At 41.4% G+C, this 23,740-nt stretch overlaps 1 protein-coding gene across 4 annotated transcripts in view; it reads left to right on the top strand.

Annotated features, from left to right (window-relative positions):
* Nucleotides 1–4,791: 4,791 nt before the first annotated feature.
* PWWP2B (PWWP domain containing 2B) overlaps nt 4,792–23,740 on the top strand; it is a 46,887-nt gene continuing 27,938 nt past the window's right edge. For 2 of the 4 annotated variants that reach the window (XR_007357851.2, XM_075130990.1), the window contains exons 1-2: nt 4,792–4,879; nt 7,946–8,332. Coding sequence is in view for 3 of the 4 variants with exons in the window: in XM_075130990.1 (XP_074987091.1) it covers nt 8,190–8,332 (143 nt within the window). In the remaining variant the exon portion in view is untranslated. Of the gene's footprint in view, nt 4,880–4,917; nt 5,158–7,945; nt 8,333–23,740 lie in introns of those variants that run through there. The other 2 variants (XM_048859507.2, XM_048859508.2) reach the window with 2 other exon arrangements.

Here is a 23,740-nt window from a genome sequence, read left to right as displayed (position 1 = left end):
TTTCCTCTCTATGACGACTGAAGTTTTGGCAACAGCTGGTTTTGATGCATCCAGAGGAATTATCATCATTGAGCCTGGACATATGTTTGGATCCCTGGAATTTAAAGGGCCAAGGATTAAACTGCCATACACTACTTTGGTGATAATTATCTCTACAGGATTCCAGAACTGGAAACAACATGAAGTGATTCATGTCCATATTTAATTTAACAGCTCACTTTATGAAAGAGAAATGTCCTCCTAAACAATGAGCACATTTTCATGGCTGTCTTCTGATTATGACTTTTTTTTGGATCACAAATGTGATTTGTATGATGCCTAATCCATTTCATTATCGCATAAACCACCTTTCCTTTTAATGTCTCCAGGTTTTCAATAGCTGGCTGGGCAAAGGTCCCAGCAGTCTTTTCCTGTGTATCTGTACAACTGCAGACTGAAATACACAAACCAAATGTACATAAAGCACAGTGGTATATATAAAAGTCAAGTAAATAAAATATACTCAATATCACTCATAGACCAACATTTTTAATCCTGGTGGCCTAACTCCCAGGATCAGGCCTCAACAACAACAAGAATTCTCTGACATAGATTTATAAACATAATCAATTCCAGAAATTTCAAACTTGGGTGCCTAAAGTTAGGCTTCTAAAATCCGTATTTAGGCACATAAATAAAAATCCTGATTTTTACAAGATGCTGGACACCTCCAGCTCCCATCCGGCCACATTTATTTAGACATCTATCAACTGAGGAGCCTATGTACTTGCCCCATGTACTTTTTCATATATTTGGCAAAGTACCTTTTTTAGTTCAGCTGAATAAGTTTATGCTGAATACTTTGAAGATACTTTCTTCTTAAGTATTATTAATAATTGGAATCTGCCTAATAATTTTAATATATAACTTTATAATCATTTTAATGTACAATGTGACAAACATTTTGCTGGGTTTGTCTATTTTAAACAGCTTAAATTTGGAACACTGCTAAAGATGAACTTGGACATAAAACTTATTCCTTTAATTCTCAAGTCTATTGTCCAGTTAACTGTTTGCTTCTGCTTTGGACTGTAGAATTAATCTGCACTGGTTTGACTACTTGGTGATGAAATGCCAGAAATATTACAAGAAGCTACTGTCATTATGTGCCAACATTTCTACACTGTTTTATGCTGCAAAGGTAGCTTTCCAGATGCTGAATATTAACTGACTCCGCTTTAGATCAGGTTATTAAATCTGCTCCGCCATTTTTCCTTCCCTGGACAGCATTGGCGTTGGATTACATCAGTATGCTTCACTATATATGATGATATATCACATGAATACATCATTAAAGTGACAGCTTGTTCTGATGATGAATTATCAGTGTACATTATGTATTTCTCACAAGAAGCTGCAGTGTGGAGAAAAGCAAATCCAGTAGTGGATTTAGCTAGAGATGAAAAGCATGTGCTAAGGTGCTTTTATGGTCCCAAATGCTGGGGACCATGTAGATATAGACTGTGCAATAATACCAATATGCTGTAATTTGCTGTTATGTGCATCTGTGTACTGAGAGGACACTGATATCTTTTAAAGTCATAAGATTCTGCCAATAATGTTGCCAGTCTTATTTGTTCTGTGGTGTTTGTCCAGTCAAAGTGCAAAGGAAGAAATGACTCTAAGGGTATGTCTGCACTGCCATTAGACACCTGCAGCTGCGCCACGCCAACTGACTCAGGCTCAAAGGGGTTGTGCTTAAGGGGCTGTTTAATTGCGGTGTAGCCATTTGGGTTCAGGCTGGAGCCTGGGGCTCTCGGACCCTGCACAGTGGGAGGGTTGCAGAGCCTGCACCCCAAGCCGGAACATCTACCCCACCATTAAACAACCCCTTGGCTTGAGCCCCGCAAGCCCAAATCACCTGACACAGGTCAGCCATGGGTGTCTAATTGCAATGTGGACATACCCTCGGAGCAAGCTTCACCATCTCACCATCTTTCCTGGTAGAAATACTACTACTCTTATGTAGTGCTTTTCACAGCACTTTACATGGTAGCTCAGTATCATTATCCACATTTTACAGAGGGGGGCCTGTGGCACAGACAGGGGAAATAATTTACCCAAGCACCTAGCACGCTAGTAGCAGACCTGGGAAAAGAACCCAGGTTCTTTATCAGTAAATTTTTCTCCAGACATTGTTGCCAAAGAGGTTCTTTATTCTGAAGTGCTTACAGAAGGTTGAAAGAAGGGGCCCACTGTCTCTCTCCTCCTGTTGTTGTGGGGTTTTGGAATCCATTCTGAGCATAAACTTATTAGCCATAACCCTGCCACTTCCCAGTCTGCCCACAGTGCCCTTCTCTGCATGCATCCACCCCAACCCCCGAGTCACCCCAGGCCATGCCAATGGGCCCACTGGCTGGCCAGCCCAAGCCCTGGGCCAGCCCAAGCCACCCCAGTTGACCCGACCCCCACTGGCCAGCCCAAGCTGCCCCGGCTGGCCCAGACCCTGGCCACCAGCCGAACTCCAGACATGGCTGGAGCTGAGCCGCTGCTGGCTTCGGGGGGGCAAAACATGGGCAGGGCCACAGGCTGGGTCAGGGAAGGCTAAGCCTTCCCTCACCTATGATACCCACCGCTGCTACTCGAGTCTGTCAACCTGGCCTCTGAGCCTCGCTGCCACAGGTTGTGTGTAGACATACCCTCAGAGTCTGAGTTTTCACTAAGTTTAAGCTGTTAAGGGAAAGAAATTTAGTCAGGCCACTTAAAACTCTTTGCTTTTTTTAATACCTATTTAATTTGTTAAAAAATAAATTAACAGTGGCTCCTATTGTTTCGGCTACCTATCCCATAAAGGAGCATAACTGCTTTTTTATTTATCCTGGATGAGAAGCGGCTGTTATGCTTACATGCTTCAACAAGGTTTCGCCCAACCCTCAGCATTACAGGCCTACCTCTGCCTGCTCTTACACCTCTCCCAGGTTCTCCAGCCAAACCAGAATTTAAACTCCGCATATTTCTAAGTTAAAAAAATTGAAGAGAAAAATTGTGCTTATCAAACAAACAATTTTTCAGGCCTTCATACATCATAGAAAAGCAAAAAGAGGGCACAGGATCAATTTTTAAAAAATCTTTTACATGTCACCTTTAAAAGTGACTTTTTTGTGTGTATTATAAAAATGGAATGATTAAACAGGAACAATAATAATTTTCATTCCTAAGGCACCTACTATACAAGAATCTCAAAGCACTTTACAAATGGTAACAAATTAGATGAGGTAGATAAGTATTACTATCCCCATTTTACAGGTGGGGAAGCTGAAACACTGAGATGTAAAGTGCTTTACACAGGTCATAGAGGAGACCTCTGGCAGAGCTAAAGAACCCACATCTGCTGACTCCCATTCCTGTGTCCTAACCACAAAACCATCTTTCTCATTCATACTATTTACTGCGAAACACAAGCGTATAAATCAGATGTATGCAAATGAGAATTTATTGTGTAGAAAACAAAAGTGAGAGTAAAAAAACTCTAAATAACCCAGATGACTCACCCCAAGGGACACTTCCTACTTGTATATTTAAGCATGTGCATAAGGATTTGCATAGGAATGGAGCCTAAACTTCTTCATTTCTGTATCAAATTGCAACACTTTTAACAAGACTCTGGTTACCTTTTTATCAACTACACTGGAAAAAAAGGAACAATACTAGAGGAGTTTCCATGTCTAATCAACTGCTTGCCAGACTAACTGAAGGATTCTTTGGTTAAAAGGAAACTATAATGTTAAAAGTCATATAAATAACCCGTGCCTGCTGTATGTTACTAATAAATTCTTGGACTATTAAACTGGTGGCATTTAGAAGTCTAATTTGTTTCACTATTTTAGCTCTTTATTTTTTCATTTCTCAGCTTGGGCAATGAAAATAAAGTATTAGTTTCACTTTCTGATTTTCTCACAGTGGAACAATGCTGCGGTGCAGAAGAATTGTTTAAAAAAGCAGCTCCGATTGGAATTTGAAGAAAAATCATAGAAACGTTTCTACTAGTTTTAGTTTTACAATGCATACATTGAGGGTTAAATCAGATGAAGCAGAATGTATGTATTGAACAGCTATTACGGTCCATTTTTAACCTAGCAAGTAAACTGTATGGTTTTATATACTTTGTATCCATTTGCCCACTGTTTCACTCTTACTTCTGCGCAGATCAGAGGACTGCAATAAACAGAATTTTTTAAAAAAATCTTCAATACCTGCTTGTGACAGAAATATAATATGAAAATTGGAGCCGTATTTTTAACCTGCGGGAAAGCCGTAACCTCTCGGCTCAAAACATGTTTTGATAGTTTTCTACCTCAGGTTAGGCACCCCCTCCCACCACCACCAACTTCAAAATCGTCTCAAATGCTTCCAAGACCAGCAGTTTAATGCCTTTCATTGGGAGGCTGCCTGCCAAAACCGAACCACAGCCTAATTCCCTAGAGACTACTGCTAACATCTCCCGCTCTGTTCCAGCAGAATTTAGCTACCAGCCTTCCCCTCCGCAGGGAGATGGCTGTTGCTTTGCTGTGACCAGTGGGGCTGCCTGCCATCTTTGAGGAGGGAGCTCAAGAGGACCCAGAACGGAGGAATGTGGTTGACTCAAGGTGGCTACTGCAGCAGCGCTCGCTGCCCCGCCAATCCTGGCGCGCCACTGAAGCTTGTCAGACGCAGCAGCCGCTCCAGTTCCTAAGGCGGGGGCGGGGCTTCCCCGCCCGGAGCCGCCGGAGAGGTCAGTCCTGGGGAGCGAATGCCGCATTTAGCCGCTAGGGGGTGCGTGTTGGAAACGGAATGCCACATAGTAACCTCTCTAAATTGTCAAACACTGTAATTGTTAAAGGGCTGGAGACTGATCGCGCAGGTAACGTGAGCCCTGGACTTTTCTCTTATTTTCAGTGCCTTTGCAGCGATTCTCATTTCTTAGGTTTTAATCCTGTTTTGGATTTTTGTTTTGCTTTGGGTTTGTTTTTCCCTCGCGCACCCCCCCCCCCCCCGCTTTTGGCTGCTCCTTTCCGTTTAGATCCTTATTACAGGCGACTCCAGTGCGACTAACTCCTTCTCCTGTTTCTCATGGTCAAACATTGACCAAACAAACTTAATCAAGATTGAAGTAATCGAGTAAACAACAGCAACAACACTGTAAGTTCAGTGAGCCCACAATACAGGTTTATTAATGTGTAACAATGTTCTGTGCATTTGTGGCTCACACCAAAAATGGTTTTAAAGGTATTAAAGAACTGCAGTATTTAGCTGAGGTGTGCTGAAGCTGTTCCTTTTGGATCCCGCAGATAATCCAGTTATTCTGGTTCAGAATTAGTTTTGATTGAACTGTACAGTGTTTTTTAAATTACCTTTATTACTATAAAAAGACAATTTGAGAGGAAACTTTTTAAATAACAATTTTCAATAAGTTTTAAAATAACTTGTTTTAATCTGTTAAACTAAATATAGTATGAAAATATATTTTTCTATCATGATTTTATAATACTTTAGTCAAACTGATCAGTAAAACACAGATTTTAAAATATCAGCAATGAATAGATGGGTCCAAATAAAAAGAGCCTAAACCTTGACATTTTTTCTTTGACCTAATATACTGTAGAATGTGTTTCATTTATTACTTTAATTATCTTCACTACCAGGGTGCTAGCCATCCTGTAGTTTCTCATTAAAAAGAAAAACTATTGTTTACTTTGCAAACAGGAAGTGCAACTTACTTTTTTAAAAAATATGAAGATGTAATTGGTAATAATCAGGGCCTTCAGTGGTCTCTTGGAATTTATATGTAATCACAAATTCTTTCCTATGAATGTGAGTAACAGTCTGGTTTCTATTTCACAGCTTTATTTAACTGAACTATTTCTAATACTATTGAACTTTATATAAAATAAACCATAATGATTATTAGATAATGAAAACGAGGTTTCTAACAGCATTGTTGTAGGCATATACAAGTAATGTGATGGTGGGATCTCGGATGGACAGGAAGGGCTGACTGACCTTGGACCCTTTCTGAATGCAGCATTGCTCAGTAAGAAGCAGTTAGCAGTTGTCTTTTCATAGTTACAGTGTATAGGCCAACTAGAGTAACAGTTCTGGAATATTTTAAATCTAGAGTAAGATTTACAACCTATGAGATTCACTCAGCACCCACAACTGGTAGCCTTTGACTGAATATGAAGGGAAAAAAAGCAGCTTTCACCTTCTTACTTTTAATCTAATGCGCTTCCAGATGAAACTGTTTTTTACTTCCTTGTTGCTTTGCCTTGACAGGCCTAAAAAGGAACCTGAACACTTGCCCATTGAGCTTTTGTTTGATTATTAAAAATAACATTGGTGAATTGCTACTTGAAACAATAATGAAATATATTTCACTTTAAATACATTTTAAAGGAGCCTGTTCAGTGTTGTGAGGACTCCCTCAGAAAAGAAAACATATTTTCCTGCAAATTCAGTGCTATATATAGAAGAGTTCTTTTCTCATGATTTATAGTAGCCACCTTCTAATGCAATAGATTTTTGCTCTACTGTCTGCTAAAAATTCGCCTTTTTTAAATGTACCCTAGGTATCTCTTTCTTATTTAAATGAAGAATAAGAACTGATTTAGTTTTTCCAGTACCACAATATATCATTTGGAAAAAGGCATTCTGGAAAACTGAATTTATATCACTTGAAATTAAACTAAAATAATAAATCCAGGTTTCTAAAGGCAGTTTTGCTCATTTGGAATCAGACACCTCATTTGGGATTAATTGTAAAGCAGTTTTTACGATATCTTTTACTTGTGATACACAATGCAAAATGCTTCATCAGTGAGGCATTTGAAATCTCATACATAATTTGTTGAAATTTCACTCCTTCACTTACAATTTGACATGTCTGCAGGCTGCAACTCTATAAGAGCAAGCTTTTGAGTTATAAAAATGTACTGATTGACAGGTGCTGAGAAAAGTGAGCTGTTCTTGGTGTCCTAGGAAAGCAAATTTAAGGTTGCAGTTAACCTTCTAAATGGATAAAAACAGGTTTCAGAGGAACAGCCGTGTTAGTCTGTATTCGCAAAAAGAAAAGGAGTACTTGTGGCACCTTAGAGACTAACCAATTTATTTGAGCATGAGCTTTCGTGAGCCACAGCTCACTTCATCACATCTGATGAAGTGAGCTGTGGCTCACGAAAGCTCATGCTCAAATAAATTGGTTAGTCTCTAAGGTGCCACAAGTACTCCTTTTCTTTTTTCTAAATGGATAAAAGTGACTTGCTGTATTTGCATACTTGTCAGCATTTGAATGCCATTCAGACAGCCTTTAAACACCATTGTAATACATTTGAGCTAGGATATCTTTTTTAGAGCAGCTGTATGGGAACATCTTATTTAGCTTTAAAAAAATAAAGACTGCTTCTTTCCCTCCCACATTATATAGGGACAGTTAACACCTATGGATCAGGAATAAATGATGATGTAGTTATCTTCCTAAGGAACAATTTGGGCCAGGAAAATTGTTTAACATGTCTAAATAATCAAGATGTAGCCTGGTGAGGATGGTATAATTATGTCCTAGAGGAAAGGGGCAGAAGGGGGAACAATCTTAATCTAGCCTATTAACATATTATTGCATATGGAGTATTCATCCTCCTGGAACCCAGGGAAAAGAGGGTGACTCCCCGATCCTTTCAACGTGCTATGGGCCTGATTCTCCTGCAGCCCAATGTAGGGCAGAGCGGATACGCACTGACCCTTTAACATGTTGTTGCACATGGTGCTGTGAGGGCAGAGCGGAGACCCCTGGACTCTGATGTTACCGATGTGGTATTGTGGGGGAAGAGAGGAGACCCCCTACCAGGCCCCGCCGTGAGCGGCAGTAGCCGCCTTAGTCTTCCTGGCATGCTCTTCTCTAATAATCACCCTGAACTGTAGCCAATTGTTGCAGGATTCGGCCGTGGAACGTTCCCGGGAGGGAAGCATTGTGACGTCAGCGCACCTACTAATCCTCCCAATTGAGGGGGAGCCTGGAGCCATGAGGTCATCGTAGCGGCCGGTGTAGCCATCCGGGCGGCGGCAGCGGCGGGGGAGGGGAGAGCAGAGCAGAACGGGCAGAGGGCCCAAGCGAGGCCGACTGGGAGCCTGCCGCCGCGCTCCAGCTGTACTGAGGCGGACGCCGAGCTCCTGCAAGCATGGAGGAGGCTGAGGCGAAGGAGCTGCAGGTCGGCTCCTGGCTACCCGTGCTGGTGGAGCAGATGGTGAACGACACGTTGGTGGTCACCTTGAGCTGCGGGGAGAGGCGCTTCACTGGGATCCTCCTGGACTGCACTAAAAAGTAGGAGCCCTCAATGCTTTGATTGTTACCCAAAATATTTCCAAGGGTGATGATTGCAACTGAGAAGTTTTTTCTCTATAGAGTATGGCCTGCTGCTGCACAGAGGGATCAGAGCAGCTGGGGAGGAGGAGGGATTAGGCCATAATCAGATTAAAGAGTTAAGGTTGCATTGCACATTGCAGGTGGGGGAGGGGAGGGGAAAAAGTGTGGGGGGGAGCGGAGGGTTCTTCTAAAAAAGCAAACTCTGGATTTGGTTTCATTTTCTTTTCAAAAATCCAGCTTGGAAGGAGACTTTCAGAGGGTTGTTATCCAGTTACACTTCAAGATAAATTTGAAAATATTTTTCGGTGACCATCTTAGAAGCTTTGAAAAGAAGAAAAACCTAGTGTGAAAGTATTTAAAAGTAACTCTTTTTATGGGCATAGGTTACTAGAAAAAGTCTGGCCCCCATCAAGGAGGGGAATTGACCAAATCTGTTTAAGTGCCTTCACTGTCCCAGAGGCTGCTTGTAGAGTTAACGTTTTGTTTTGGACCAGAAACTGCACATTTGTCAAGAAAAAGGTTTTGTTGAATAAAAATATTAGAACTTGATAAAGTTCTTTTTAATGATGTTACGACTGTGTAGTAAGTCTGGGTGTGCTGGGTAGTGGTATGATGTCAGATACTGCCATAATTATAGACTTTCTTTCTTTGTTCAGGAATACCATATGCTTCAACAGCTTTATCTTCTGGGGAAACTGACCTGTTAATTTTAATAATGCAAAAATAAAAAGGGTATGGACATATTAGTCATGGGTTTTCTAGAATATTATACAAAAATGATCAGTTTAAGTAAAACACTTTATTTGCCATGTATTTGGAGCTAATATGCTTAGTACAAATTATTAGTGTGGTAGCAAGACTCTGATGAGTATATAAGCATACAATGGTGGAATACTTTTTATGTGCTTTGAGTTAACATATGCTGTGCATTTGCCATGTAATTGCAAAACTGTAACAAACGATCTGTTAGACATAATGAAATGTGTAATAGCCATTTAGATTGCTGGATAGCTGATCCTTATTTATTGTTAGTGGAAGGTTTTTTGTTTTTTTGTTTTTTTAGACCAAGTTAGAACTCGATTTAATCACACACAAATATAAAGGTTTGTTATTTTTAAAGTTTCAGATTAGCATATATGCTGTTTTTTAGCCAATTATCTATATTATGTCTTTATTTAATCCTCTGGTGTAGTAAAGTCCCTGGAATACATCACTGCAAGATAATGGGATCCTACTAGATGAGTGGTATGAGAAGAGAAAGTGGAGGCATTAATCAAACATATGTCTTTGCTTTCCTTTAGTTTTTATTTTCCGAGTGGGAACTGTAAATGTCTCCTGTTTTTTGAAGGCCTCAATTTTTTCCTTAATACATTCCTAGACTTTGCTACAGGCTTTCCCCCTCCCCACCCCCACCCAGCAGTGCAAAACCATTATCCTTTGACAATTATCCTACTGGCATTATCTCTTAATTAGATGTGCCAGAAAACATTAATACTAAAGTCATGTGTGTTAACATATGGCTTCATGTTAATTTTATCCATCTACCTCATTGTCTACAGTATGTGAAAGTGCTCAACTCAAACATTTTAAACTAAGATGCAGCTAAATGAGGGTTCACATGTTTTCCTTCTCATTGTCCAAGTAGCCAGCTAGCACTACTAATATCCAGTATCCCTAGAAATCCTTGCATTGTGTAGTCAGCCATTGGAGAAGGACTGCAGCTTTATTGATTTCTCTCTGTCACTGAAGAAACTGAAGCCAATAATGTAGGTTCAATTCCAACATTTGAAGCTTTCCATTCTGGAATTTCTAGTATAGATCTGATGAAGTGAGCTGTAGCTCACGAAAGCTCATGCTCAAATAAATTGGTTAGTCTCTAAGGTGCCACAAGTACTCCTTTTCTTTTTACAGTGATCTTGTTACCATTCTTGTGCCTTCCCTCAGAAGCTTGCCCTGTTAAAATCGAATGCTTTTCAGTTTTCATTGCTCATCTTAAATCCTCAGGGTGGTGTTTTGGGGGTTTGTTTCTTTGGTGCTTTTTTATTTATTTGGTGGCCTTCTGATGTTCTTCTCTTATTTTATTTTGGTTGTGGATTCTACTGCAGCAGCAGGGTACCATGGCCCTGTCTTCTGCCACAATGCCATCATGAATATATTGTACCCACCTTGAAGTGGTCAAGACCTCTTCTGACATTGATGATAGTTGCCCCTGAAACGTAAATGCTAATTTTATTGAGAGTAGGGGTGATGTTCACATACCGCATGCTTTATTTCATTACAATGATCTTAAAGAATTGTTAGACAGTTAATAATAAAATAGCCTTTTAGACAGTAATGCTTGTTGTACTATTAACTTTAAAACTTTAAAAAAACAAAACAAAAAGAAGATTTCATTTCTCTTTCATTTGTATTTACATTCTGAGCTAGGGGAGGACTGTTGATTTATACATTTATTGAATAGTCATTTTCACTCTGGCAAAATTTGCCAGTGACTCCCTGGACAAAGGACGTGTGAAATGAGACTTTTTTTATTATTTCATTTTTACAAAATGCTTGAATAGTTATCACTTCCTCAGACCACTTCAGATTTTCCATAATCTTTGGGGCCAGATTTGCAAATATATTTTTGTGCCTTGACATGCAGGTAGGAATTTTTAAATGGATCCAGAATGGTACCTCTCTCCAAAATGGATTAGGTGCCTAACTCCTATTGTTTTTAATGCCTGCTACATACCTAACCTGTTCAAAACACTTTTGAAAATCCCACTAGACACCTATTTACATTTTTAAGCACTTAAATATCTGTAAAAATCTGGCCCTTAGGGTCCTAAGTCACTTTTGAAAATGGGCCTTACGCTTCTAAGTCACTTTGGCACTCTTGAAAATTTTACTTTTGGTGCCTATCCCTCTTTTTTCCTCCCCCCCCCCCTTAGGCTTTTGTGATGATTTTCCTCTTCAGTTGGAACAATAAGCTACTCCTCCATTTCTAATAGGCCTCTTTTGAGGCACTTAAGCGAGGTGTATACTATACAATTTTGTTGGCATAGCTATGTCTGTCAGGGATGTGAAAAAAACCACCACCCCTAATCAAGATAGTTGTGATTGTAAACCCCCCAGCATAAATACTTCTGTTGGTGTAGTTAATGTCATTTGGGGAGGTGTTGTTGTTATGCCTGCAGAAAAACCCATTCTGTGGCATATGCTGTGCGTACACTGGGCTATGCCAGTACAGCTGTATCAGCAAAGGCTGTGTAATGTAGATGAGCCTTTAGGATACTTTCAGAATTCTTCTCTGCCAATTCTAAGGTTAAGTCAGTGGAATGTTAATGTATGTTCATACTATCCCCAGTCCACAAGTTCCTGGCAAAATCAGTTACCTTAAAAATAATCTGAATTTGTGGAGTCCTCTGTTAGAGGATGAAACCCTCCAATTATCTGACAAATCAGATGCCCACATCCTGATGATATTTAACTATATAATCACATGGCAAAAATGGATGTATTAAAGTCATAGAACATAGAACATAGAATATCAGGGTTGGAAGGGACCTCAGGAGGTCATCTAGTCCAACCCCCTGCTCAAAGCAGGACCAATCCCCAATTTTTGCCCCAGATCCCTAAATGGCCCCCTCAAGGATTGAACTCACAACCCTGGGTTTCTGACAGGGAGAGGGGTAAGGAAGCCAAAATGGATTTAAGGCAAAAGATAGGGTTCTCTTTTTCCTGATTATAAGTAACCAATGTTAAATAGAAATAGGGTTACATGGACGGAAAAAAGCATTTCTTGTAGAACTCTTTCCATTTCTTTGTGATGATTTGTCCCATCTTGGTGTTTACCTGCTATCACAAAGCTAAACAGAGGTACTTCTAATGTCCATCTTTAGTCTCTTTAAAAACAGAAATACTGCTGAAGATCTTTGTGATGACCCTAGTGATGTTCCATTGATTCAGTAATATTGGCTCTGCTTCAGCCATCTTGCAAAGAGATTCAGTAAAACAATTGGGAGCCTGACCCTTTCCTTTTAAGTGAGGTTGTGTGGTAAGGACTGAAAGATAGAGCTCTTTTTTTTTTTTTCCCTTCCAGCATCTATTAGGGATGAGAAACTTTTAATCACTCTAGCCGGAGGCTGATATGGAAGAGGGAATCCCTGAGTCATGTACAGTACTTGGCTACAGTACGTGGCAGCTAGACCTTTTCAACAGAGTTTGGATCCTGGAGCTTGTTGGTTAATGAGCCTCCCTTTTTGCAGGCCCCTGCCTAATATTCCAGTCAGTCTGTCTAGGTCAGAGGTGGGCAAACTATGGCACGCAGGCCACATCTGGCCCACAGGACCGTCCTGTCCGGCCCTTGAGCTCCCAGCCAAAGAGGCTAGTCCCCGGCCCCTCCCCCGTAGCCTCAGCTCGCTGTGCCACCAGTGCTCTGGATGGCAGGGCTGCGAACTCCTGCGTGGCTGGCTCCAGCTGGGCCGCACGGCTGCCAGTCCTGCTGCTCTGAGTGGCATGGTAAGGGGGTGAGGAGTTGGGGGGGGGGGGTTGGATAAGGGTCAGGGGGTCCCGGAGGGCAGTCAGGGGGCTGTTGGATGGAGCAGAGGTTCGAGCGGGGTGGTGGTGGTCAGGGGATGGGGAACAGGGAGGGGGTGGGGGTGTGGATAGGAGTGGGGGCAGTCAGGGGATGGGGGGTAGGGGTTGGATGGAGGGGGTCCCAGGAGACGGTGGTCAGGGGACAAGGAGCAGGGGAGGTTGGATGGGTCAGGAGTTCTGAGGGGGGTAGTCAGGAGGCGGGAAGTGGATAGAGGGTGGGGACCAGCCTTTTTGGGGAGGCACAGCCTTCCCTACCGGCCCTCCATACAGTTTCAGAACCCCAATGTGGCTCTCAGGCCAAAAAGTTTGCCCACCCCTGTCGTAGGTATAAGCGTATGAATATTATGCCATATACTGGAGTATCTAGGTACCAATGGGCTAGTTCTCTTGTTAGTAGGTGTCCTGTAACCATGTCATAGCCTTATTTAGGTGCTGACCTTGCAATAATCTATACAGGTAGATTTGTGGCTCCTTGTGGAGTCCCAGTTACTTCAATGGGCCTCCACATGGATATAGGCATTCTCCTGTGTGGATCAGATTGGAGAATTGGGGCCCTACTGTAGTGAAAACTTTGGCCAAGATTTTCAAGGCTGACTTGTGGAGGTCTCACTTCTGAGTGGCAGTTTAGACAGCTTAAAGAGGCTGGGCCCTCTGTAACTTCTGAAAATCTGGCTGCTTTAGGCACGCAAAATCACTGGTTGCCCAAAAACTTAAAGGTCAAGATTTTCATGGTAGTTTTCAGTAGCACAAAATAATGGACGCTAATCTTGCTTATCCGTTGACTTTTGGCTATTGTAAGTAGAGCTAGAACATGCCAGTGAAGAATCTGCACTTATTCTGTTGCAGTAGAAGATGCATCTATTTACAAAGCAGTTGCTTAATGTAACATTGAAGTACTGGATTTTGCTTCCATAAGAAAAGTTCAAACTCCAAGAAATACTGTTGGCTCCATAGAAAGCAAGAAAATTCTTACTATTGTAAAGCCACTTAATGTCCTGTAGAGAACAAGGGACTAGAGCAAGACTGCATCCGAAACCCTTTCTATATTGCGTCTCTGTGGCCAAAGCTTGAAAAATAAACTTGCTTGGAAGCTTCCTTGGGCAAATGCCACGAAGTTCTGCAGAACCTAAGCTTTTTTTTTATGCAGTTTCTAATGCTTAGGTTCCCTTCAGCCCTATCAAGGGGGTGGGTCTTTGCTGCTGCTTAGAGCTTCAATAAAGAACAGTAGAGTGAAAGCTGACCAGAGTCCTGTCAAACTTTGTGCTACTACCCAGAAGCCTGCTGGCAGCTGTGAAACTGACAAGATTCAGGCAGTTCCATGTTGCTGTTTGGGAAAGTTGAGCAACGGGAGCTATTCTTCGAGAGGAAAGTTTGGTGGGGAGATGAGGAGAGTAGATGCTTCAGACAAAAGTTGGAGGAAAGGGAGAAAGAGAAGAGATCTCACCCCACCTTTTATCCGCCAAGAAATGTTGCATTCATTTCTCTCCTCTAGTAATTAGAGGAGGGTTTTGTGAGGGGGATGGTAGGTTAGCACTCCACATTTATCAGAAATATACTATCTGGAGGCTGAGATTAAAGCTAAAGCCTCCCAGCTGGGTCCAGGACAGAACCCTGCTAGCAATCCTAGCACCCTTCCCTTTCCCAGCATTGGAGTGGGGGGCAGCGGTTCTCCTCAGTGTATTGTCTCTGGAGAGTAAAGGCCTGCATCTCATGTCTTTGGCTAATAAACATAGTCCTTTGGCTCAAAAATGTTACTGGCATGTCCGTGGATAGCGTGAGGGGATGTATGTGAGGTGAATTCCTATGTGGAGGTGTGGGGGGAAGAGGGAACTTGATGGAATATGAAAGAAATGTAATTCTGAGAGGGAGAAGTGAGGGACAGTGAGGACAACATGGAGAAAAGAGACCTCGTGATCTATTGTAGGAATAAAAAGAGTAGGGTAAAACGAGGAAGGGAAAGGTGTTTTTAAAAATAGAAAAATCTAGGGAGGTGTAGTATGTTTAAAAAGGAGCTAAGTAAAAAGCTGATTGTTTGTTAGTAATATAACTAAATGCAGTACAGAACTGTGTTTATTTCTTTCAATATGTGGTGTGTGGCTTTGGGAAGTGTGGTGGCACAAGTCTTTCACCCTGGCTAGTAGGCTTAGCCATTGGGCTAGTAGGATTATCCAGACACCTTTCTTTTTCTAAGTCTTGCCTGTGGCCATCAGCATCACAGGAATGTGTGCATATAATCCATATTTTTCTGACCGTGAAGGAGCAGATGTTGCTCTTCAAAGGAAAATACCGTTTCAAGATCACAGCTTCTGGACCTAAGCTGATGAAAGAAGCATGAGCTGCTGCTCCCCCACCCTCTAAACCACACATCCCCTTTATCCTTTAACTCATGCACTGGGAGGAGGGCACAAAAACAAAACAAAAAATGGTAATCTTATATAGCTGTAGAATAATCTTTCAAAAAACGCCTACAGTTGCCTGCATACGGGGACGCTTTTTTAAACAACATGCACTCAGACTTTACTGGGACTGACTAACTCTCTTACCAGTTCAAAACACTGATTTCTGTGTGGATAATCTATTTTGGTTTGTCATCTTGAGTTTAATAAATGTGAAACCCAAATTTACATCCTTAGTATTTACATTAATGAAGGACTATAACCTGGTTGACTGCACTTACAATGTTCTTGCTAGCAAGACTAGCCAGTTTTGATGTATCTAAATTATAAAGAGCTGAATCTTAATTATGTGTGGGTTTAAGCATTTCCAAAACAGAGGATGGTGTTGCCTGTCTCCAGGGAGAGAGGGGATTGAGGAAATTAATCATTTTGGCTGTGCATGTCTCAGAAGGCTAAGACGAATAACTGAGACTGAATTCATGTCCTGTAGTACATGCTGGTGCCTATAATACCCAGACACTTTCACATGCCCCTAAGCTCAAGAAAATGAAAATGCAGAATCTGTGACTGAGCAGATTTGAATATGCCTCATCAATAATGACAATGTGCAGCTATATAAAATGTTAAGTAATTTGTGCAGGTCAGGAGAAAAAACTAGGTTTATCTAAGTTTGTGTTACTCTAAGACTTTACTAAAAACTGAAGTGTGGTAATGGAAGTGTGTTTCATGAAATCTACTTAATGTTATGTTATAGGTGATAGGTTTTAATTATACAGTTTATTTGAAGAGGTCTATGTCAGTCCAGAAATTGTTCAGCTGTAGGCTGATCAAAAACAAACTTAAATCCGTATGGGGTTGTTTTTAATCGTTCTGCAGCTAAACTTGTGTGGAGTAACTTACATTTGTAGCATAGTTTTCCAAAAGAAATAAGAAGGTATAAAGAAATGGTAGCTCTACTCATTGAGTACCTTTATTAAATTGCATTGGCATATTGGTCACATGGCCTTTGTGCTTGAACAGAGGGGAGTAGCGTATGGTGATGAGGACCATATAAGTATCTGGACAAATGTAAGGACTCATCACTATGAACATAGCCTCCCTAGCTCCTTTGGGCGGGTGATGGGGCTGGTAGATGGTCAGAACTTCACAAACTGGGGAGTTGGTGGCAATGGCAACACCAAGTTTGGACTTGCCCTCTCCTCCCAAAGGCAAACTGGTAGGGAGACTTAAAAGAAAAATATTTTTTCCTCAAAACTAATTTAAAAATCTCCAATGTGAACAAAGCAAATGCAGGCTGACTTTGTGGGCAAAAGCAGCAAAATATGGCCCCTCAGGATAAAACAGTCACCTCAGTTGTCTGTCTTGGATTCAGACAGTATACTACAGTATTGAGTATTACTTGCCCAGTAGTCTGCAGTACTATGGTATCTTGCTCAAAGATAAGAGACACAATAAATACTAGGGGAATTCTGCACCAAAAAAATAAAAATTCAGTTAAAATATTTCTGCATCTTTTATTTGTCAAAATAACACAATTTAATCATGCCAGTTTCAATTATTTTGATAATTTATGTCAAAATACCTGTCAGGAACTGTCTGTAACAATAGAGATGACAAAAAAAGATTCAGGAATTTTTTTTTTTTTTTTTTACAAATAGATTCCTTACTAGGCCTATAAATGCAGAACTCTGAGTAATAATTAATTTAAACTACAATACAGAAATGTATTTCCCGTACCCCTCAGAAGCAGTGCAAAGGCTTGGGGGCATCAGGAGTAACAGAGGAGCTGAGGGAAAGGGAAGTTATTGCTGTAGAGGAGCCTGGGTATGAACCTGGAGGGTTGTTGAGTGTGGGTGGTGGGAGAAGTGTGGAACAGGGTGTTTTTTGGGTAGGGAGGGATTGTTAGGGAGCCTCCACCATGCATACCCTAGCTGACCCCTAGCCTCTCCCAATCAGTCAGGCACATCTGCCCCGTCCTCATGTGTTTCTGCACTCCCCTCTCCCCACGTGTCCTTGCTGCCCCCTCCACCCCTACTCCTGTTTAGCCCTTTTGAACCCCAGTCTGTGACACTCCACACCCTGCATCCCCATGTGCCCCACGCTTTCTGTCCCTTGGTACTGTGTGCCGCCTGATCTGGCTGGGTGAGTGGCTGCTCTCTGTTCTGGTGCCACAGTGGCCCCTAGTGGGAGAAAGGCATAACTGCAGTACCTTTCCATCAGAACGTTGTTTCTGTGGGCAGGGGGAATGCATGGCACATGAATTCTGCACATAGGCAGTAGTACAGAATTTCCCCAGGAGTAAATAGAGAAAATTGTCTTCTCTTGATGGCCTCTATTTCACTGCCATTGCTTTCACCGCCAATCTGAAGTTATTTAAAATATAAAGAGTTCAACTTCCACTTGCTTTGTTTTGTGCTATAATCTTCAAACAAATCTTTGGGATGGGCATAAGCTCAGTCAGTAGACTAGAAAGATGTTGCCAGTCTGTGGTTAGCCTATTTCAACGTAATTATGATTGTGGTGGCAGCTTTACGTAGGCAGATGCAAAACCAAAATGATCAATTTAAACTCCCATCTGGAAACAAACCTGAAAGCCAAGGTAGACTGTGGTGCTGCCCCACCTTAAGTTTCCAAACGCTTTGTGTAGCCTTGCAGAGAGTGCATTGCCAATACTCTAATCTCAGTGTGACACAACCAGGGACAACTATGAACCTCACTACATACAAACCCTTTCCCAAAAAGCTGTCTGGGCCACCACAGCTGCTACCTGAGAATGCTGGAGCAACCAGGGATCTAAAATAGCCCCTGAATTCCAAATCTGAGTAATTAACAGCCCAGGCAATCCCTCAGTCAAAGAGGCTTATAGTTTCTCCCAAACCACCAGTGTTATTTGAGGCTGGGCAGGGCTGGACCTCAGCCAGTCAAAGGATTGAATTGCTGCATGGAGGCTGGACATATGGTAGCAATGTGACTACTTCTAGATTGCCCAGAGCTGACATTAGGGACTATCACTTTACTACAGTTTTGTATAGAGCTGAGCACAATGAGGCCCCAGCCTGGTTGAGCCTTCTGGGCACTACAATAGAAATATTAACTAATTGTCTGCTCTACCCTTATTGCAGAGCTATCCCTTGATTGGTTTAAGGAGTGATTAAAGCACAGAGGGTAAGCCCAGTCAGACCCCCACTCATTCATACTAGTTCAGTGACTTCACTTCACTAAACTTTCTCAAATAAGATACCTTTGGGTTAATTACGCACTCTCACACTCTCTGGTATTGCAATCTGGCCACATATCAGTCTCCATCTGCTATAACTGGCTCACCTTTACCATTAGCACTGTTTATGGATCTTAATTACTCTTTTTAAAATGTTTTTTACTTTACTATGATTGTCAATTTTGGGATGCAGATTAGGGTACTGAGCCTCATCTAATCAGTGCCAAATTTACTAATTGTAATCCACAATTCCGATGATTCTCACCAGAAACAGTTGTCATCCCACTTCTCAGGAAAAGTTTTTAATACCTAAGTGCTGGACCATGTTCTACTAAAACTTTGCTGTGGCATGTTTTGCAAAAGTAATGAAGTCACTGACTTTATAAAGGACTGGATCCTAGTACGTTTACTCATACGAGTTCTGGTGATTTCAGTGGGACTGCTCATGTAAGTTAGGCTAGCAGGATCAAGCCTTTAGAGAATCAACAAGGCCTGAACCTGCTTGCTTTAATGACTCTGGTAGTTCTGTTTAAACCCTTGGGCCTACTTGTAAGAGTAAGGTAAACAGAGGGTATGTCTACACTTAGAATAATTGTCTACACTTTTTGCACTGTAAGTTTCACCGGTGATAGGGAACCGGTAAAAGTAAAGCGCTGGTTTGTGTACTCACTCAATTCCTCAGGTGTCAGAGTGTGTTTATGCTACCAGCACTTCCGATGAGAGCAGCGCTGTAGGGAAGCTATCCCACAGGGTAGCTCTCTTGAGACGTCTTGTGGGATGGGGGGGTGAGCGGAAGGCATTCTGGGTCCCTTCTCAGTGCCCCGTGCTGCCCTGCTTCATGTCTCAGGAGCCCCATTACTTCCTGGTTTTTTCCGTGGCATTTTTTAAAAACCGCCACATCTACAAGCAAAAGGAAAGGGAGCTTCAGACTTCCCAGAGCTTACAGGGGGAGGGGCGGACGTCCGTGCATCGGAGCAGTGGAGCTGCTGGCCAGAGTGGTCGCTTTTGGAACTGGGATATCCTCCGGAGGCCAAACGTTTTGAGTTTCACTGCCAAAAGTCATTAACAAGTGTAGATGCTCCCGCGGTTTTAGCGCAAAAAAGGGACTTTTTGTGTCTTAAATGGTATGTGTAGACATACCCAGAATTTACCTTCTAATGGAGTGGAAGAGAGGAAAATTCCTCTATTGCATAGTTTCATTTGGTCAAGCCAGAACTGTTCCACTTCACTGAATAAGTAAAGTGTCGCACAGTTCCGACCAAAGCTGCGTGAATAATAGCACTATATTGGTTTCCATTAGAAGCTCCACGAATACCTCAGGTTCAATGTGCAACTTATGGTTGCTTTATAGCAAATATGTTAGCAGAGTCTGTCAATTTAAAACCTTTAATTCTCAGGCTTGACTTTCCTTTTTTTGTAAAGCTCTCAAACAAAATGGCTTAGTTTTTAAGTTATATTTTGCAAGCAGTTGTTTAGTCCTCTTCCTGTAGACTAAGCTAATTTTCTTCTAATTTGGAAAGTGTCACCTAGACCTAAATATAAAAATGGTCAAGATGTCATAATCTCTCCAAGTAAATGGAAAGGAAATTAAAACTTTATAGTTTTCCAGTTACTAAATTATTTGAACTCTTAAAGAACAAAGAATAGTGATGAGTCGGTGCCAAAATTAAGGACCAATTCCTGTTTTTTGTGACTTCCGCAAGCAATTTCTTTTTTTCCTGGTGGGTTTTCTCACACAAATCAGGTAAGAAGGGTTTGGCCTGTAATTAACGTCTGCAGAAACAAAAAATGAAACCATTTACCATAATAAATTGGAGCGTGCATGCTAGTCAGCGTTAGGAAGCGGGGGAGTGGCAGTGAGTTTATAAGGCTAATCCAGTCTTGGGAAGAAAGCCACCATCTCTCTTCTTTAATATCCAATTGTATGCGACCTCCGCTAACGCTCCTCCAGGAAGAAGAGTTTCCCTACTTTGATGTGCAGCTGTCATCTGAAACAGCAGTAGCCTAAAAAGATCTGCAGTGAGAGTGTGAGGTTTACCCTTCCAGCAAAAAGTTCCACCCTGTGGATATGGTGCTGAGAGAGAAATACAGCAGCCTTACCAGTCAGGTCTGAAGGCACCTACTGGAAGCAAAGCAGGAGAAGCTTCTGGGTGATCAGCAGTACGTGCAGTCAAACTGACTGTCAGCTTGCCTATTCTGACTCCTCACAGCCAACTGTACTCCCATCCCCCTGGGTTCTTTATGCTGCTCTCTGGAAGGGGATTGGACATGAGGTTGAGGGAGTTTCCATGCTTCTCCATTATTCTCTGAGCTGGGGATGCCAAATCCCCTTTCTGCTGGCCTGTGTTGGCACCTGCCTCCCCCTCTTTAGGCAGGAGTTGATCACTGAAGGTAGCAGGAAGGAAAGGGAGCATTAGAGAGAAGATTATTTAATCTCAAGGTAAAACGGCCCGTGGAACACGCTCTACCTTCCATTTTTGTTAGTTTCTCAGAGCTTAATTTCTAAAACATTTAACCTTTATTTAAGAAGTTAGAACACTTGCTTGACAGTACATACTCTAGTAACTGTATGTTGAACCTTGCACTGTAACAGGCTGTTCTTGCATTCCCAAAGCTACCTGAAAACTTCTTTTCTACTGAAACTTTCCATTGTGTTTCTGCTCAAAGGTAGAAAACTACTTTGGAAAAACCTAAGCACAATCTATCAAGCCTTTGTTTTTATTTATTTTTTTTATTTTATTTTAGAAATTGTAACTCAAAAGTACCACCCTTTAACAAGCTGACACTTTCACTTCTTAAAAAAAGAAAAAAAAACCCTACCCCTTTATTTTCAGACACTAAGAAAGGGTGTAGTAACAATAGCTTGTTGCAGATCATATTGCTCCCAATGAACCTGAAAGATAAAATGTTTCAGATATGTCAGCCAAGTATATGGGGACTGTACTACACTGACCGCTCTAATGGCTATTTGATGGGTTAGTTTTATATGATACCTGAAAGCTGAGGAGGATGTGGGACAAAAGAAGGGGAAAGCGGATAAGGAGAAGTCTGGATTTCTTGGATGGGGAGAGACAGTGTAGCTATGTCTTGATAAGAGATAATTGTGGGATATGACAAATGTCTTATAGAAACTCATAGGATAAAAATAGCTCATCTAGGTCTTTGTTAGAGAGGATGATCTCCATTACAAGGTGAATGTTGCCTGCTTCCAATCACATAAGAATGGAGGGTCTTGTCCTTTTTGTGAGTAAAGGACAGTTTTAAAGAAAGTCATTTCTGCTAAAACTGATCTTTTAATATAAAGTGCAATAGGGAATCTTCCCCCAAGTCCCAGGGGTGCTGGAACACTTTTGTATAGTGGGTGGTGCTGAGAGCCATTGAACCAAACTGTCCCCGCTCTATATGATGGAAACAACTTTAAGCCAGGGGGTGTGGCAGCACCCCTAGTTCCAGCATTTATGCCAAGGCCTGGCTTGTCTCAAAGTACAAGGTGAAGTTTAGAGCTTAAAAATATGGCTAGACATTTCATGCTGTATTTCTTGTAGGAGTCAAAATATTGGAGAAAAGGGTTGAATTGGAGTTATTAAAAACAAAATTTTGTGTCTGGGATGTGTTGCTGCTGAAATTTGAACCAGAAAGAACACAGCTTGGCTCTTATTGAGTTGTCAGGCCCACGGAAAAACCATTGTATTACTTGTTAAAGGAATACATGTCATGTCATATATGAACCACTGAGACACACATGGAACCTCATGTGGGCATTCTTTTTAATAATAATAATTTTTAAAAAGTGACTGTTTTACAAAACTTGCAATTTACTTATTCTCAATCTGTCAAGAACAGACTGGGCATTAATAAGTCAGTGGAACATAATGCTCTCCCTGCTTAATAAAACCTAAACACAAAGTAGAATTTCATATTGCAAAGAGTCATTTTGTCAGACACGTGTGTTCATGGAAAATCTCTCTCCCATTAATCCTTTGCTGCTGTATTGCAAAGAAAGGTGAATTCCCTCTTCTAAGACAGCATTTTTCATATTGAAGCTGTAAACCTTCAGAACGATAAACTGATAGTTTAGTGTGCAAAGCCCAGTCCTTGGCACATAATTGTTAACCCTGATCCTGAACAAGCAAGAAAATCGTGAAGGCCAGGCCAAGGAACAGAAATGAACCACTGCAGCAAAGTATACCCCAAACATGTGGGTAAGGAAAGGGAGGGGAAAATCTACAAAGAGCTGGTGGTGTGATGAAGCAGTGTTTCCACTCATTTCTTGGTTTTACATTCCCCACAGACGTGACACTGGTCCTTGCTTGGCTTAGACTTCAGAGATTAGCACAGATACAATGTCTGGTCCAGCAATATATCTGCTGGCGCAGCTGGCTGTCACTATTCAGAAGAAACCTATGGAAATAAAATGTTCGTACGTACTTACTTTAGAAAGGGCCCTGTGACATACTCGGTGTGTGCAATACTGTAATATTCTATGATAAAATTTGTCATTGTATAAATGACATTTTCTGCTTGATTTGGCTAGCTTGGAGATATAGCAAGTACATTTAAAAAAAAAAAGTTGAAGAATAAGGGCTCAGGGTGAACATGCATGCTACTATAAAACCCCATGCTTGAATATGCAAGTTGGGAAATTAGTCATTCAGTGACCTGACTTGCACGTGCATGTGGCTCAACTGTTGCATGGTAATCTAAAAATTTAGTCTTAGAAGTCTAGCATACTGAAAGAATTGTTAATAGTTCCCCAAAGACTTGCAGTGTTCTACTCTTCTATACATCATCTTTTCCATGCTATTACTGGCCTGTTGAGTGTGGCTGTGATAGGAGTAAAGTACTTGTTCTGGATTGTGTGAATGGTGCTAGACTAGAAACAAAACATGTACACACTTCACTAATACAGTGGTAAGGCTGAGAATTCAGTGCACAGGTCACTTTGGACTTTCCACCCAAAAAGTGGATTATACACTCTATACATTTGGAGATGGCACTTTCTCAACAGGATAAAATTAGCTGCTGTTTAAAAATGAAGGGAAAATGTTGACCTCTTAGTGCATTGGGCAAATATTCTTTCAGAAAATGGCATTTTTGGTAAGTTTTAACTTTTGTCAAAGAAATCTCTGTTTTCAAACAGTTCTGATTTGTGTATTTTTTTCCCCCACACTG

Source organism: Caretta caretta, chromosome 7, assembly GCF_965140235.1.
Source record: "Caretta caretta isolate rCarCar2 chromosome 7, rCarCar1.hap1, whole genome shotgun sequence".
In the NCBI taxonomy this organism is placed as follows: domain Eukaryota; kingdom Metazoa; phylum Chordata; order Testudines; family Cheloniidae; genus Caretta; species Caretta caretta.
The sequence above is the reverse complement of the archived record's forward strand: the minus strand, read 5'-3'. Positions and strand labels throughout refer to the sequence as shown.